The sequence below is a fragment of the Talpa occidentalis genome, unplaced genomic scaffold (assembly GCF_014898055.3).
Source record: "Talpa occidentalis isolate TD23 unplaced genomic scaffold, MPIMG_talOcc4v2.1 talOcc4.3, whole genome shotgun sequence".
NCBI classification, from domain to species: Eukaryota; Metazoa; Chordata; class Mammalia; order Eulipotyphla; family Talpidae; genus Talpa; species Talpa occidentalis.
Window position 1 is genome coordinate 20,454,864 of NW_023603184.1, and position 18,900 is coordinate 20,473,763.

The 18,900-nt window shown below is 36.4% G+C and overlaps 1 protein-coding gene across 1 annotated transcript in view; it reads right to left on the minus strand.

The window, feature by feature from the left end:
* Positions 1-14,236: 14,236 nt before the first annotated feature.
* Positions 14,237-18,900, minus strand: part of LUZP2 (leucine zipper protein 2) — a 310,023-nt gene continuing 305,359 nt past the window's right edge. The window contains exons 11-12 of the mRNA XM_054699333.1: positions 15,397-15,471; positions 14,237-14,695 (exon numbers count right to left, since the gene is read on the minus strand). Coding sequence (XP_054555308.1) covers positions 14,591-14,695; positions 15,397-15,471 — 180 coding nt within the window. The 3' untranslated portion in view covers positions 14,237-14,590. The remainder of the gene's footprint in view (positions 14,696-15,396; positions 15,472-18,900) is intronic.

Sequence of the window (18,900 nt, forward strand, 5' to 3'; positions counted from 1 at the left end):
GCTGCAGTGGCTGTGGATAGCTTCATGGTGCTGTGTCTTAATCCCTTGTATCACCAGGGAGGCCCCTATCTGTTTATCTTTCAAAGGTTGTTGTAAAGACAGGACAGGACACAGTGCAGGTTTTCTGATCCCATGCAAACTGGGTAAAGGAGGAGTCAGAGTCCTCAGTGGTTTGCAGGTTTTTATTGGGGTTCACCAGGCATACGGCAGGCAGGGGTGCTGGGGGGCCGGGAGGCTGGCAGTCCTCCCAGCCCCCAGCAAATCTTCCCTCTATCTGGGCTCTCTGGTGTTCTCTGCTTCTGCTTCGGGCTTCTTCTCTTTTGGCTTCTACTGGCATCCCCGTGACACTACCCTTAAAAAGCACAGTCTTAGCACAGGTGTACCCACTTCAGGTGTCCACCATTAGGCATGCATTCAGGATCACAGGGTTCCCTCATCTATCCTGATGGCGGGAGGGCAGAAAAGCCTGATTTTTTACCTTACCCTACAGTTGTTAACACTGTTTTTGTTGTAATTTGGTTTTGAATATATGGAGGAGGTGAGTCTGATGTCTTCACTTGCCACCATTTTATGGGAGTGCCTAATTGCCTGGTGTGTAGTCAACCTAATTTCATCAACGTAGTGGTCCTGCACATTACTAAACTGGATTATGGGTGAGCACTAGGATATATAGGAACCATTTTTTCAAAGAATTCTTACACTGGATTTTAAGTGACATAGCCAAAAATTAGAGTGTATTAAGCAAGTGAGAGTTGTGGTCTGATCTGTAGAGAGGCAAACTGCTTAAGAATATTAACTGTGAGGGCCTCCCTGTTGGCCTACGGTTTAAGTTTCAGGGCTATCACCACTATCGACTGAGTTCAATCCCTGGCCAGGGAGCCAACCCACATATGACAGCAGACCTCTCCTGTCTCTCCTGCAGTTCCCCTCAGCAGTGTATTTTAGTAGATCTGTTCTGCTCCCCGCTCTGTCTCTGGTGAATCTTCTCACCCCCTGCACCTCCCCAGCTCTTCTACTTGAAAAAAAAAAAAATCTGGAAAACAAAAAAAGAATATCAACTCTGAAGGCACACTGCCTTAGTATAAATCCACTAGATATGTTATCATGTATGCTTTAAATTTTCTGTGCTTCATGTCCTCAGGTATAAAATAGAAAATTAATATACTATCTCACTACTTGCAGAGAAGATTGGATTAACATATATAATATATGGTTAGAATAATTATTGAGACATTTATAAAAAGGTGTTAAGTAATTATTAGCAGTAGTACCAGTGGGTTTATAAGGTATGTTTTGTAGTGTATTGTCAGTTATTTTGCTAGAGAGCAGCAATGAAGAAGCTATGAGTGGCAAGGGATATGGTCAAATTTGAAATAGCCAGAGGCCAGATTTTGTAGGTCTGTGTTTCTTGGTGACAACTTTAGACTTTAATTGGAAAGTTGAGAGTAAAGAGTCAAATGTTCGAATTTGCATTTTATTCCCTTAGTTACATCTCTTTATTAAAGGTTTAAGCTAGTCTGACTCACAAGGCACTCAGAAAAAAAAGTAAATTTTGGAACTTGTGCTCCTTCATAAGGGAACACAAAGTAGTCACTTCACTGAATTCAAGACGAGCTGCCCTCTTTAGTCTTCAAAGGCACAGAAGACTTGAAGTGAATGCTAATTTGAGAAATGGTCCAAGCTCAGATTTCTTAATGACCCACCCACTAGTGAAGTGGTTGCAAATTGTCACCTTATGATCCCTTCCACAATCATCAACGATAGCCAATTTGTAACTTCAGTGTTGCTTCTCTGAAAATGGTGGAGGCAATCTTCTAGCTCCTGTGATTTGCTTTTCTCTCTAATCTACCTTTTCTTGATTATGACAGTAGTTTTTGTTCCTCTAACACATCTGGACTCCCTGCAATACTTAAATCCTTTGATTGATAAATAAATAAACCCTCCTAAAGGAGAAAATGGAATCACATTTCAAAAACAGTTTACAATTACATAAAAAGAATGAAACCAGTGGAATCCAAAGGGGACTGTGCTATGAATATCCCATTATAGTCATCCTGCATGGCTGTCAATTAGATAATTGCTCCTAGTATAATTATTAGTATTATCAGTCATCAATAGCCATGTTCAATACTTTGAAGCCGTTAAGCAGGGTGAGGAAACAAAAGCATTGCCTTGCCAATTTGGTGACACTGTCTGGCAAGCTCAGTGACACTGTCTGGCAAGCTTATTGCTCTGTCAGAATAGATCGGAATTGAGAAAATAACTCAGATTCACTAGTAGGTGAAAAGCTATAATATCTTGGAAAATAGTGAACACATTTTCAGTTATGAAGAGCTTGCATCTTGCAAGGGAAAACCTTAGAAAAGAGCAGATCGGTATAATTTGTCAGATCTCATGCAATGGGAAAATGGGATAGTTCCTGTAAGTACAGATTTATCATTTTATAGGCAGCATATCAGACATACTGCAGAGGTTTGAACTTCAGTTTGCATAGCTGCACCTTAAGTGCAAAGAAAAATGGGGAGTCCTCAGCTTCAGCACAAGAAAATCTGTTTCACTAATTCTCCAGCATGCTAACATAAGGTTAGATGCATGGGGTAAGTTAAAAGGTAGGTATGGCAACATTAAATTTCTCTATTCTGGTTTCACATGCCTGAGGCAAGTCACCTAAGTATTTGGTTAATCTCATTCAAAGTCTGATTGCTTGATCTATTATGGAAACTGACTTTTATTGTAAAAGTTGCCTAACTTAGTTTCAAATTCTTTTATCATTCTATTTAGGAAAAACTATGGCTATTCTCTTTCTAGCTGAGATTTAGTGTCAAGCTGTTTTTTATCCTTTTTTAGTATTACTGTGTCATTTTATGGAAATTTAGGTGGAGGAGAGTAATAAGTAATAAGGATCAATGCTCATTGTCCATAAAATGTAAATGCCTTAACCACTCCCTTTTTGTTTAAGGACTTACTCCAAGGTCAATAAACTGATTTTCCTTCAAGTGATAGCACCATGACGGAAGTTTTTTTTTTTTTTTTTTTTATACTTTTAAAGTACCTTACTACTGTGACCAAAAAAAATAAAACACGCATTGAAGTCCATGGAGAAATTGCATTTTGTATTTATTTATTCAGCTGATATACCTACTTGTATCAGAATTACAGGGTATGGCAATAAAAATTAAAAACACACAACTCCAAGAGGTTACATTTTAGAAGAGAATGAGAAAACAGATACACAAATATGTATGTGATACGTCATAATAATACATTTACACAAAGAAGTCAAACAAGTTAAGGGGAGAGACAGTGATGACAGCAGAGTGGAGGGGATGATGGTACCAATTTAGAAAGAAGAATCACAAATCATCCTTCTTGAATAATGATATTTGCAGGGTAGACTGAATCAATATTCAGAGAAAACCATTCTAATAAGACACAAGCAGGTCATTAATGGCACAGGTATGAGCCCCTAAGCAATTTCAAGGCACAGCAAAGACACCAGGATAACTGGAGCCTTGGGAGCCACAGACAGTGTGTGGGGACATGATGACATGAGAGAGAGACTCAGCCTAGCAGTAGGTCAGTGACCATGTTACAGGTCAGGCAGAGGGGCACCCTAGTGCCCTCAAACCTGCCCCCTCTAACTAGGTTCTGCCATCAGCCTCATTAAGACAAAACATATAGGACTTTAATGCAAAGTAACTTTAATACAATTAGTAAACAATACAGAAAAGACAAAGAATATAGTTTCTAAATCAAGCACCCACAGTTACCCATCCCCTCATGGATAAAATTCCACCCAAATGGTATTGGCGCAGAAGAAGTCCTGCCACAAGTCTAAAGAACCTTCCGGTGGGGACCCATAGAAAAGTATCAGAAACAGACAAGTCTGGGAGGAAAAGAGCAAAATCAAAATCGAGATAAAAGCTCCCATTGTCACCTCACCACGGGTCTCTCATCCACATCTGTGTCACTCAGTCCACAACCAAAAGGCAGCGCAGCATCTTCATGTGTCTCTCGGCTTGATGTACTCCTCCAGGTCTCCTTCTAGCTGTCCATCCTGCTTCCTTCCTTCCTCAGTCTCTTCTCTAGCTTTTTCTCCTCCCAGCTCAGCTCCACCCTCTTTTGGGTGGGGCAGGGAACCTAGAACCTCCCCTTGTCCTGGCACCACCCTGATACAGCCCAAGTGGGGATAATGCTTCTCACAACATAATTCTCACTGATACAGGAAACCACTGGATAATTTTAAGGAGACAAATGTCATGATGTAACACTTTTTATTTAAAGTATCAGTATGGACACCCTGTGGTGAATAGATTGTAGGCGACCAGGGTGACACAGGATGACAACTTGGAAAGCTGTTAAATGGTTCAAGAGTGTAAAAGCTTTGAATTTAATGAGTATGTTCTTTATAGGAATCCCGCACTTTTCAAGGGGCTTTCAGATCCACAGAGACCTTATCTCATTTGCTCTCTCAGAAAAATGTCAGGGCACATTGAGAAGGAGTCATTCACACATGTTCCTTTAACAAAAGGGAGAATGAAAAGGAGGGAGGGTGTAAAGAAGTCCACTAGCTTTGAAGCTTTGAAGTGGGGAGGGAGAAAGTTTGAAAAGGAAACTTGATGCTTCGGTTTCCCAAGTGAGAATAAAAATCTCATTTCAGAAAAGTAATGGATGCGTATAAAATCATTTTGAACATAAAAATCTGAAATGAGACTTGGTTTTATTGGTGTCTTAAAGTTCCCAGCAAAACTGGAACTGGGCTTATGCAAGTTTAAAGTGGGAAAGCAAATGGCAACCTGGAATGCATTTGGCTTTCTTCTTTTTTTCTAAAAATAGTATTTATGTTACATGTTTCTCTAAGGATATATCAACATTTTATTCATAGACCTACTCATTCAATTTTTGAAGAATTATCCCAAACCTCCTTGCATTAGGACCTATGATACATCTTACTGAATGTATTTAAAATTCCTCATTTTCTTCAGATAGTCAAAATTATGTGTTTCATTGAAAGCAAGACAAGTCATTCCACCTCTTCACCAACACACACATGCACAGAGGAAAAAAATATAGTGTATGTGTCCAATTTTATTTTATTTTTTTTAAAGATTTATTTATTTTATACATGAACTGGGGTACAGGCTAGATCTTTGGGAGGAGGGTGAGAGGATTCACCAGAGACAGAGCAGGGAACAGAACAGGCAGACTGACTGAAATACACTGCTGAGGGGAGCAGCGGGCGCCTGCACCACCAGGTGAGGCCCAATGTGTCCAATTTTACATGCATAATAATTTTCCTTTTAGGCATTGGTGAATGTTTTTATGCATGTTTAAATAACTTTAAAATAGAAAGTGTTTATCAAGTGCTTATTGTTTATCCTACTTACAGGATCTTATTTAGTGTTTTAAGGAAATTGTTATTATGCTGTATTCCATATTATTATTCCCAATTTATCAGGAGAACACTGAAACACAAAGAGGTTAGCTACTTGGTTTAGCAATAAAGGTGAACAAAGATTGTAATGCAAGCTCACTAACCCCAAGGTCTTGGCTTATCATAATGTTGTAACAGTTTTAGGGTAGTTATGTGTATCCCCAAAGATGAACTGGACATTCTATTTCAAGACACAAAATTAGGACCAAGCTCAGAAAGTCTTGCTGTTATAGGACAGGGAGAGGGGCAGCCCAAACCCTGCAAACCTGTCTATTCTAAATGGGTTCTGCCATCTGCCGCATCAACACAAAACATATGAGACTTTAATGGGAAGGAACTTTAATACAATTAGGAAACAATACAGGAAAGGCAAAGAATCTAGTTTTTAAATTAAGCACCCAAAGTTACCAGCCCCCTCGTGGGTAAAAGTCCATCCATATGGGATCGGCCCAGAACAAGGCCCCAAAGCCTGCCACAAGTCTAAAGCATCTTCCAGTGGAGACCCACAGAAAAGGGTCAGAAACAACCAGACAAGCCCGGAAGGAAAAGAGCAAAATCAACATCAAGATAAAAGTTGCCATTGTCACCTCCCCACGGGTCTCACCCACATCTGTGTCACACAGTCCACGACCAAAAGACAAGTGCAGTTTTTTCACGTGTCTCTAAGCTCCATGCGCCTCCTCCAGGTCTCCTTCTGGCTCCATCCTGCTTCCTTCCTCAGTCTCTTCTGCAGCTTCTCCTCTCCCTGCTCAGCTCCACCCTCCCTTGGATGGGGAAGGGAACCTCCCCCTTTCCTGGGGACCACCCTGTTACTTTGTGAGTTTTTTGTTTTGTTTTGTTTTGTTTTGAATTCTAACCCAGGCCTGCCATATCCTTTGACTTAATCAATCCATTCATATCAACCTCCAGAGAAGAGGATCAGTAAATTTGCATTTAAGGAAGTAATTTGCATTCTGTATTTAAGGAAGTAATGAGTCATTAAATCCCATTGTGCCAAAGAACAATAGTTACCTCCCAGGTCACCAGGTGAAGGGGGAGTTCCTAGAAACTACAAAATGAATCAAAAGAGAAATTGATCTTCACATTATCTGAGAAAAGAAAAATATACAAAACCATATTTCCTTTTGAAAGACATTGCCATGTATACATGGCATTTAATGCAAATTTTAAATAAAACACAGAGACTACAAAGTAACAATGCATCACTTTATTTAAAAAATAGAAAAAAACCTGAGAAAGTATTTCCCCATAAACACTGATTTTCAGCAGCATAATCATTTCAAACTGGTCCATGCCTAGAAACTTCTACAATAAATTCCTCTCATAAGAATAGTTTCTCAATACCATTTGAAATAAATGAAATACCTCTCCTGGTCTTATGGTTTCATTCTTTTTTTCTAACAATGTACTTTTGCTCCAGTATAATCAGAGTGGATAGTGTAATTACTAGTACAATTACTTTTCAAAAATATTTTGGTTACTATCAGAATAGTTTGTAAAATTCCCATGAGGGTTCATGCACAAAACAAAACAAAACAAAACAAAGCAAAAAAAACATATTGAAAGGAATTCCTGTTTTTAGGACAATATGTATTCCAAATGCATTTCACTGGTCTAGGTCAAATTATAGACAAAGGAGAACACATGACAATATACACAGGGGATGTTTGTATGTGTGAAGGGTGAGGATGATGATTGTATGAAAAGGTAATTTGTGATGCTAATTATGTGGTTTCATTACACAGCCTAAATTAACATCATATATTCATTGCAATTGCATTGGACACTCACTTCACTATTCATCGTTATCTACTATGTTTTTGTAATTTCTGGATTAAAACAACATAAAACAGGCCAATATGAAAGAAATCAGGGCAGACAAAAGGCATTCAACTAACATGCCTATATTACCGAAAATATATCCATGAACAAAAGTTTACAGGCATGTACATACATGAATAGAGATGTAAATATATGAAGTATTGTATATATCCAAAAATCAAACTGTCCACAATGCCAGAAAACATAAAGGTGTATAACAGAAACACTGTAATAATGCATACAGTGGGCACATGAATAGAAGCATGCACCGCTACATACAGTATACATACATGTGTATAAGATACATGACAATTATTAGGTTTCAGTTAGTAGATAATAATAGATATGTCCATGGATAAAGCAAATGTATCCTAGAAATATCTGGAATTTTGCCATGTGTATCACTGCATTTAATGCAAATTTTAAATAAAACACAGAGACAACAAAGTAACAATGCATTCCTTTATTTAAAAAATAGAAAAAAAACCTGAGAAAGTATTTCCCCAATCATCCTCCTCACCAACACTCTTTAAATGTCTACCCCTCAAATACGAAAAAAAAAGGGGGGGGGGAAATGACCCTGAGGTCATTTAGTGATATAGCTGAGACAACTACCCCACATCATCATAAAAATAACTAGTGATAGTTTCTATCATGTGAAGAATGAAGATACATACCCAGGGTTCCTCTTTCTCCAACTTCCTGTCCTTTATAATCATATTAAGTTGATAAGTCATAAGCAAACTATGTAGTTTCCAACAGAAGTATAAAATGGAGAGGTATTCTTTTCCAAGGATGATAAAGTTCATTTCATAAACTTGATAATGATCTAATTCACCTTTTGGGACACACTTAGCTGATCTCCAGTTCTGCTAATTCAGTGAATGTTTACTCTCAGTCTCACACCTTTTTATACTTACAAACATAAATTGGGCTAATATGCATTAAACTATCTACATAGTTATTGTGTGGAAAATGATGGGAAACATCTTATTAATGCACTCAATCTGATTATACTACATCTACTTCAGGAAAATCTATTTCAGGGATTAAAAGTAAGGATTTCAATGTATTCTTCATCACCCATTTCTCTGATCCATATGTCCCTAGCCCTTAAGCATATTTCTATTGCTTCTCTTTTATTGCATCACAAATCATCTGGTGCAGCCATTGTCAATGGCTTTCATAAGCCATGTGCCAGCAGCCCATTTTACTTATGTGGAAACATTAACAATTCACAATGTGGACTCAACCAATTGGACAATCGGATCCACACACTTCAGACAATAGTGCAAGGAAACACAAAATAGCAACATTGGAAGGTTTCCCACTCCTTTTGTTTGGGATTAAGATTGAAGAAGTCCAAAAGGGTCAAATGGAATTTTTCAGGGTAAAAGACACCAGCTGGACACCTTGAATGTGCTGTTATTTAAAAAGGAACTTATCAGGTTCATCCTCTGCTTACTTCTGCATCTTCTAACCTTGAACTGGGACTAACTGCTGAATCTCTCTCTCAGGACTTAGTTTAATGAGCTTTTTTATAATGAAAAAATGTGGCAAAAATAAACCAAAGTAGAAAAATGACATGATCCACTACAGATTTCTCTCTTTTCTTCTCCTGCTTAATAAAGTTACTGTTCATTGGGATGATGCTTATTTGGCAGTTGATCAGCTCAGAAATCAACTGTTTTTTTCAACAAGCCTCAAATTAATACCAGATTTTCTGAGACCAAATCTATTGTACTATATGACCTTCTAAAAATGCCACTATGTCCGTACAATGTGAGTGAAATGTTCTCACAAAGGAATTTAGGACTAAGAAAGGGAGAATGGAGAAACACACACACGTCATATTTACCTTAATGTGTAAGGGAATATTCTATAGATCACTATGACGGAGCACAGTGATATCAAAGGTATGACTTTGGGCAGGGAGGAAAAAGGAAGATTGAATGGAATGGGGAAGAGAGAAAATGAATGAATCACAAATTTGAGAAGTAAAATTTCTATTTTTGTAAAAGAAAAGAGAAGAAACCTATTTGGTAGGTTTTCCATGGAAGAACTCCACATTTTATTATCACCTGTATTTAATGTAGATTCATATGTCCTAACTTTCAGGAAATAAAAATGACAATCTTCCTTTAGGATATTTTCATTTTTGAACAGCACTAATGCACAATTATGTATTTATTTGAATCTAAGTATTCACTCTCAAAAATTGCTAACTAGTATCTGAGAAAATAAAATTATTTTTGAAGTGTTGAACATTCATACAAAATAGTACATATTTTTTCATCTTAATTTCATGTAATTTTCTCAGTAAAGACATCACATAGCTAACATATATTCACACATCCCTCCCCCATACTCTAATATGCTGGAAAGAGAACATTGATATTTTCTACATTTTTTAAAAACATTTATGCATAACAAGAACTGGGGTACAGGCTAGAGGTGCAGGGGGTGAGAGGATTCACCAGAGAGAGAATGGGGAACAGAACAGGCAGATTGACTGAAATACACTGCTGAGGGGAGCAGCAGGTAAGACAGGAGAGGACTGCTGCGCCATGTGGGTAGCTCCCTGGCAGCCGGGGATTGAACTCTTATCTGCAGTGGCTGCAGATAGCTTCATAGTGCTGTGCTTAACCCCTGCGCCACCGCCACCGGGGAGGCCCATGTTGATGTTTTCTCTCTAGCAGTCACACATTTATTTGTGTGTTATCTTCATCAATGGTTGTCTCCTCTAATCTAGAAGCTTCTAGAAGGCAAAACCCTTCTGGCTTGTGTAGGACAGTAAATGTAGTGAAATGGTTAAGCTCATGGAATCCAACAATTTATTGCCAGGGCTTTGTCCCTCTCCTCCTTTTATTAGATTTGTGATCATGGACAATTTGATGATGATGATTTTTTTCTACCACAATTTCCTCATCCATGAACTCTGTCTCAAAGAATCCTAAGAATATTTAACTAGTATTTTTATATCTGCAACAGTGAGTGGCTTATATGAAGTGCCAAATTAACATCCATAAATGCTACTTTTGCTTACCATTGAACCCTTATTAAAAAGTAAAAAAAAAAAAAAAAACAGACACATATAAGAATCTCAAAGACATTTTATTCAGTGATTGAATGGCTGGCTAACTGTATGAACAAGTGGAGAGAGATCATAGAGATCGGGGCAGTGAATTTCAAGTCACTTTAGGTTTGGACTACCTTCTTCCATTAAAAGTTAAGGATATGTGCAATGTGTAAGTCCAACAAATGAATGATATAAAAGAATAGATGCCCCAGTTGAAGGTGACAGTTCATTGGGTCCAGAGTCTCGTCCTCTAGATGTCCATTAGACTGGAGAAAAAAAAAATTGTGATTTAAGTCCAACTTTTTAAGGCTCAAAGATTAGAAATGAATACCAAAAGGAATCAAGTCAACTGTCCAAGCCCAGGTGTATATCACATCTGGACTCCAGTTAAAGACACATGTATGCAACATGGATTGTTCCTGTCTCTCTGAGCTTCATTTCACAATTCTTCCCAGAGTTCCTTATCTACCCTGTTTAGAGTCACAACTGCAGTTCCAGGGAGAGAAAAAGGAAAAAAAAAAAAAAAAAAAAGCCTGGAAACAAGACAAAACAAACAAAAGAACTAAAATGTACTTATTTTCTCTTTCTAAATTACTACATTTTATAACCCCTATTACCATACCAAAATTGGCTTTCTTGTTTCCTTTGCTTTTTTTCTTTGCTGCTTCCAGTTCAGAATTAATTCATTCAACAAATATTTGAACACCTACCCTGAGGCAGCTATTTTGAAGCATGTCAGACTCATTTGTGATCAAAAAACCAAAAATCTCTGCCATCGTCGGACTTTAAAAAAACACTCTAAATAAAATATTTGTGGGACATTGGCAAAAAATAAATTGAAGAGATATTCAGAATGACATTTCAGAAAAGTTCTTAGTTTGATACACAAAACAGTATTTTTTTCAATTAGTTTATGTAGGATAATATACATTGCAGTCTTGATAACAAATCCTTATTGAGCAAAAGAGACCATTTTTCAGTTCCTTTTATTCTTCATCAATGACCATTAATATTATATAATGTAATTCAGATGAACACATAGTTTGGGGGAATTTTAGGCTGTATTCAGGCCTAAAACAATGTCCCCTAAGCAAGTATGCTCACTGGGTCTGGTTAGCTACAGACTTGCTGTATAATTATTTCAGTCTCGGCAGCAATTATACCTGAGCTATAAAAACGAGATTCCACTATAATAAAATTCACAAATGATATTTTAATCAAACTATCCTCACTGTTATCTAAAACAACAATGTCTCCTTCATATATAACTATCTTAAACTTGTAATCCACTATATTTTATGAAATAGCACTGTGTCTGATATAGTGCTGCAATGCTAAATTTGGAATTAACCATCCAGAATATTCAGTATTCAGAGATTTGAAATCACACAAAAAAAGCTCATACTGATGCTTTACTGAATTATTAGCTTTACTGAATTATTAGCTTTTACTGATGCTTTACTGAATTATTCACTTTTCTTCTGTGTGTTTTGGGACACTCAGGTCTTACACAATTTAGGCACTGGTTCAATTTACATAATTAATGCATATAAGAGGAAATACAAAACACATTCCTATTTAGGAATGAATATATAGCATTGATTAGTATTTTAAAATAATCAGAAAAATTTCTTCTGTTAATTCTGGTAGTACCTATATTAACAAAAATTTATTCCATTGGAAATTATGTATAGTTTTCAATAGGAATCAACTCATATTCTGAAAAGCATCTGTGATCTTTCACTGCTTACAGTTATAGGTACATAATAGAATATATTACCTAGATTCATCATTTAGGTTAATGTTTTCTTTCATATCAGGATAGTTAGGTTGTCGATCTTAACTCCTCAGAAAAGCACTTATTTATATGATAGCTATTAATTAAAGGAAACAAAAGAAATGGCACTTTCATTATAGACAGACCCACATATTTAAGTAGAGTATTTTAAATATATCTGATGCTATTTTAAAACAATTAAAGGGATGAGATAAATGAAATACTTACTTTAAAGACATATAACATTCAAAAAGGATTCCATGCTTAGCTATTAAAAGGAACTGTCAGAATATTTCCTAAAAATATTTATAAGCTCTGCTACAAATTAACTTTTTATTTGTTTTGAAAACACATAATGGAATGAAAATACCAGAGTAAACTGCAAGATGTACAGGGCTACCTATCTTTAAAGAAAAAAAGTACACTATTTTAACTATTAGTCCATTTGATCATGCCAGTAATTAAGAGAAGCAAATTGATTATGTTGTTACATAGTAGAGTAAGAATTTAGAGAAAAAAGAAAATAATTTTAAAATGAAGTTGCTCAAATTCAATTTCTATTAAGCCAAATTCTGATCTTTCAACAGATTTTCCTGTGAAATTTCATAAAATGCCATCCGGATTATCTTTTTGTTACTTTTAAAGATGCTTCAAAACATACTGTGCTAAGGTGAAATGGTGCTAATTTTGCACTGGATTCACAGGGTCTACAAGGAAAGGTGGAGCATAAAGTGGGGGATGGGAACCTAAATTATCTACTTCCCTTTCAGAAAACTGTGGGCATGGTAAGGGCTTTCTGGATACAGTGGGGAAATTACAAGGAGGAGGATTCAGGAAACTAACTATATCTTATCTTACAGCATCATATGATTTTCAGAGCTGGGAAAGAGCAGGCAGAAACTTAAGATCCCAATCTTCTCCTTGATACTCATCCCTTTATCTGGAAACTCTGGTTATCTATAGAACTAATTCTCTTTCCTTCTTAGGTAATTTGCAATCTATAAAACCCTGATAAATGACACTGACTTACTCTGGAAGTATAACTGCTTCATGAATATATCACAATAATATTCTTAGCCTTAATGATAGTTTTCCATTTCTCCAATGCACTATATTTCTTTGAATGTCATTATAATCAAATATGTGCCATTACATCCAGATTTACATTCATTGATTGATTACTTATTTCATTTAATATATTTGTTATTAAATATCATCTAACACAATCTGCCATATTACATTGCTCCAAAAGTATTAATTATGGCTTGGCAGATCCAGTCTATAAAAAACAATGGTTTTATATGCATTCTGCATTTGCAAAATGGGTTTAACCAACAGACGTGAGTGAATTCGGTGCAGAAAACTGAAGAGATCATTTAACCCACTAAATTTCAGTCAGTATGTTTGAGAGTACATTCATCCTATCAATTAGATAGTAATTTTGGGGCAATTTTTTGCTTGTGAATTACTTTTATATCATTCAGAAAGGCATTTATGGATGAGTGATAGTTCTATGTTGTCCCCCAACTTCAAAGATTATCATTAACCATTTTTTGGTTCTAATAACACATTTGTTTCCAAAATGTGTGAGTCTGGTGTTCATTGGTTCTCCATGGCTATTTTACTTTTATCAAAACTCATATTTAAGTATGTCTTATTGGCTTGCATGTTTGCATTATGAGGTCTTCTTGACTTCCCACAAACAATTCATATCAACTTTCTTATCAAAAATCATTTCAAAAACTTGATTTCTAACTTAGAGTAATTCCAGTAGAAAACTAGAGAGGTGTGTCTATAAAATGCAAAAAAATCTAATCAATTATGTCAGACAGTTAGTCATTTATCCAGATTATTTTGTCTGCATACCAATCAAATTTAATGAATTCTATTTACTTGACTAAATTTATTTCAGAATGGCTTTGATATTTTTAGACATGTCACAACATAATAATAAGTATAGCAATAGACACCCTCAAATAACAATATATTCAGATTTCAACCTTGAGAAAAGTGACTAAAATTGGTAAGTATCAAACAAAGTGATATAATTGCAATTTGTATTCCACAAATAGCTGAGGCTCCGCATTATATATATATATATATATATATATATATATATATATATATATATATCTCAATTGATTTCAAAGATTAGATCTGAGAAGTACATGTACCCAAACAAGACAGAAGAAATAAATGTTATATTGCATTTAAATTTGAAACAGATCAATTAATACTGGGCAATTTACTGATGACAACGACTATTTGTGACCGTGGGTATCCATTTTAATTAGGTTATTGCTTAAGGATCATAATTAGTTTGGAATATTTTGGAAAATTTGCAGACTACCTTATAAAGTTACATAAAATTGTGAAAAATTTGCATGCTTTAAAAACTTAGTATTTCCATCAACTCTGTGATCTAAAAAGAGTATGAAGACAATAGCAAATGAATGTTTTGAACACAGTTTCTTAGTATTTACAGTATCTTCTCTTCTCTAGTTGCCCTTCCTTCGAAACTGGTCAATTCCTTTTCCTGGGTTTTTTCCGACTTGCATTCAGTACAAGAAGGTATTTGCAATTTCTGTCAAACAATATAAAAACAACAATTAAGAGAGTGTAAGCAGACATATGTTCCAAGGTAAAAATTAAAATACTAACAGAATAGCAATGTAATCTTCATAAATATCCTACAGCAACTAATGCTAGACAAAGCCAAAACACATATAAATATGTTAATTCTTTCACTTCATGAAAGTAAATTATTGTTTGTGTGCAAATGGCAAGATAACTCAAAAACTATTTTGAGAAAACTTAAAACTATTCAATTAATATTAATCTAATCCAAAAGTTGTACTATTGAAATAAAACCCGAGTATTATATTTTTAGTCAAAAGAGTGTAAATGGAAGCTCAGAACTAAGTTACTGTGTGGTGTATGTTTGTGTAAGGGATATGCCATTCTTCTTAACTCCTCAGCATCCCCAAACCTTTTTATCTTACTTTTGCCACAGGAAATATATTCATGTTTTTCTCTATTTTTGTTTTGCTTGTTGGTTGTGGGGGTAGTTGGGGAGCACCTCCCTCACAATTATTCCTAGGACCTCAGATAATCAAACCAAATCTTAGTAGTCATGGAAAGGTCCAGAGTCACTAGGAAAAGAGAATATTAACCAATACAACATCCCTGCTTCAGCTAGAGTAAGAGAGAAAATTATTGAATCCATTGGATTCAAGAAGTGCTTTCTGACAATCAAAACAAAGTAACAAGAGAAAACATAAATACCTGCAGGGCAGTTTCTGATTTGCTACTGCTACTGGTTGGGGTATATTCTTGCTTCGTTGAACAGTTGCTGTCATTCTGTAAAAGTAGTAATTGAAATAGATCAATGGACTATGGTGATGGTGCACAGGTGAACTGGTGGTGGGCATTTCACAGGGAAACCATACATTGTACAAAACTGAAGAATGGTATAATAATATATTAAAAATAAACAGCATAAAAAATGAAAAATAGGTCAGTGAAATACACTGCTGAGGGGAGCAGCAGGAGAGACAGGAGAGGTTGCTATGCCATGTGGGTCAGCTCCCTGGCTGGGCATCGAACTCAGGCTGCAGCAGTGATAGATGGTAGTGCTAAGACCTGTATGCTGAAATTTGAAATCCATTTCTTCATAATGTATAAATGCATTATAAGGCTCTAAAAAGGAAATATGCTATAACCGCTTTCCAAATCTATTTGACCTGAAGGCACTTGTTTTGCTTATGGAGCATCCCTTGACCTCACCGTCATGATAAATAAATATATCTTTAAATAAATAAATCCACACTTGCTTGCTCTCATGTGTTCTTTTATTAGTGCAAAGACAGCCAACTATCTGAGACAAGCCTTTGATCATTTGAACAATGAAGACTTATTAGATTTCAATATTAAAGAAAATGTTATGAGGCTGGAAGATACCTCGAGCCTTTTTGGATACTTTGATCTTCTAATGAACACTTTAAATTTAATGTTTTCTCTGTGCTTTGCAGGCATTATGGAAACTTCATGGTTGGGGTTCATAAAATTCTTAGTGTTTCTCAGAGAGGCAACAAATGTAAGGATAACACAATTATAACTTTCATCTGATAACTTTATAGGTTTTGATGAAGCAGGAATTCAATTGGTGAGAACATAAAGGTAAGTTTTCTTCATGGAATTCTTTCACTCTTGCTGCAAATTATCACTCAGATTGTCAAAAATACCAGAAAACATAGTTAAAGAAGACAAGGAAATCTGACCTACTAACATTATAGTATAAAGATAGCATAAAAATATACATTTGGCCAAATGGTTAAAAAGTGCTTCAGAGTAAAACAGACTTTGATGCAGTTAAAATGACTGTTCTCACAGATAAGCATTAACAAGTTTGACTCTCCAGTATTTCTTGCTATTTCCCCCTTGTTTGACAGGTTTGTCTTCTTGCATTCAAAGGAAAAGGGAGTTAAACAGCAGTTGCCCAAAAAGCAAGCGGAAGCCCACCTGTCTTTGTGCAAACCTCATTTTCTTCCCCTTTGCGGACTGAAGTCCATTTCCCCTTCTTTTCCCTTTGTATAAATAACCCTGCACCCTGCCAAAGAGCAGGACAGTGGTCTTTCAGACATGAGTCTGCTGCCCTGCTCATTTGTGGACAAATTAAACCACTTTCCTTTTCCTCAAACTCTGTTTCCTTTCATTGGCTGAGAGAAACTGAGGTCTGCATTTGGTATCAACTTTGGTTCACATTTTGGCTCTGACATTTATTTACTGGTGATCTTGATCAAATAACTTAATTAGTTACTTATTTCTGCATATGTTAACTGGTTATAAAATGGGGCTACTCCTTCAAAGAGTTACTTTGAGGTTGACATGAGAAAAGACATAAAATTATTCAGTATAAATACTAACAAATAGTAAATATTTGTCATCTCTTACCCCCTCTTCTATTAGTAGTAGTAGTAGAAGTGCTCACTTATATCACTAATGATTGCAAACAATATCAGGGAGTTGACAATGACATTACAAATGAAAAATAGGATGCGGCAAAATCAACAGTTATCAAAGTTAAGCAATTCTCACACAGGGATGAAGAGGAAAGGGGAGAGAGATAGGGAAGTAAAAGAAATAGAGAAGTAAGTTCTGACTTGAAGGAATGTAAGGACATTTAGTACTGACCCTATTTGACACTATAAATACAAATGATAAAAATTAATGTAAATAATAATTTCCTTTGGGAAGGAAAAAGATAAGAAAATAAAAATTATGCCAAGGTTATGCAAAATTGTGTTTATATATTTAATGATTTTCCCAATAAAATGAGTTTTTAGTTATGTTGGGAATCACTTAATCTAGTATGAAGCCAATGGGTCCTCTTCTAGGGAAGCTGTTTTGGAAATAACAAAGTAATACTTAAAACAAACTCTCTTCATTTAGAGAAGCTACATTACACAGTAAAGTGTGGTTACTTAGTGTGGTAACTATGGTCCCCTGGTGTCCCCTGGACTGACAGCTGCCCTGCCCTGCCCTACTCAGGCCCCCTCCCAGCAGGAAGTAGGCAGATCCCCTGGAAGCCCCTAGGTGTGGTGCTCTCACTGGGGGGACTGAGAGAGCTGTGGCCAGGAGAATTTGGGTAGCGGAAAAGGCTGAGACATGGGACGGTGATTTTAAACAATATAGGAACAGAAGGAACAAAACAACTCCCAGGAAAATAGAAGGGTTTTACTGAAATGTTGCTGAGCTAGCCATCACCTGAAGTAAGATCCAGTTACAGGATAATAAGGCAACAGAAAAACAACCACCAGGAAACTTCCCGACCACCTAATGCCTAATCAATAGTCTGGCACATTGGACAACAGGAGGTCTGACAGCCTATAGTCATAGACAGGGCTGAAGTAAAAGGCAGCCTCCCTTGACGCCCCTCCTGCTGTCAGGAGTTCTTTCCTCTTGCTTCAATAAATCCACACTTGGGGGGCCTCCCTGGTGGTACAAGAGGTTAAGCACAGCGCTTTGAAGCTACCCTCAGCTTCTGCAGCATGAGTTCAATCCCTGACTGGCCAGGGAGCTGACCCACATGGTGCAGCAGACCTCTCCTGTCTCACCTGCTGCTCCTCTCAGCAGTGTGTTTCAGTAGATCTGCTTGTTCTGTTCCCCACTCTTTCTCTGGTGAATCCGCTCACCCTCTGCACCTCTGGCCTATACCTTGGCTCTTGTATGCATAAATAAATATATCTTTAAATAAATAAATCCACACTTGCTTGCTCTCATTTTTGGTGTGATGGCTATTATTCTTCAACCGGTGCATATACTACCAGCATCCACTCTCCTAACAACTGCTGATTTTCTAAGAATATCTTCAATTTAATGCCTTCTCCACGTTGGAATCTAAAGAAATTCATGATTATTCCATTCAATATTTGTTCAAAAACACCATCAGTAGAGATGCCTTTATTCAGTGAAGGTTTGGAATCCTTACCATTTTTACAGGTACTCCCTCACATGTCCACTATTCTGGCCATCACGGGGACTTGTCAAGACATGTCCCCTTTTCCGCTCTGGTCAGGCCAACAGGACTTTGAAACTGGGTTAAATTTGTCAGACAGTAGATTTAAATACTTGGAATTGAAGTTTCAGAACTTCATGAATCCATTACTTAAATAAATTATACAACTTAAAAAAAATAATAAAAAGCTTTTTCCAGATGACTCACTTTTCTTTTTTGTGCTTGAAACCTACACACTGCATGCCATTAAAGAATACCTAATTCCCCATCAT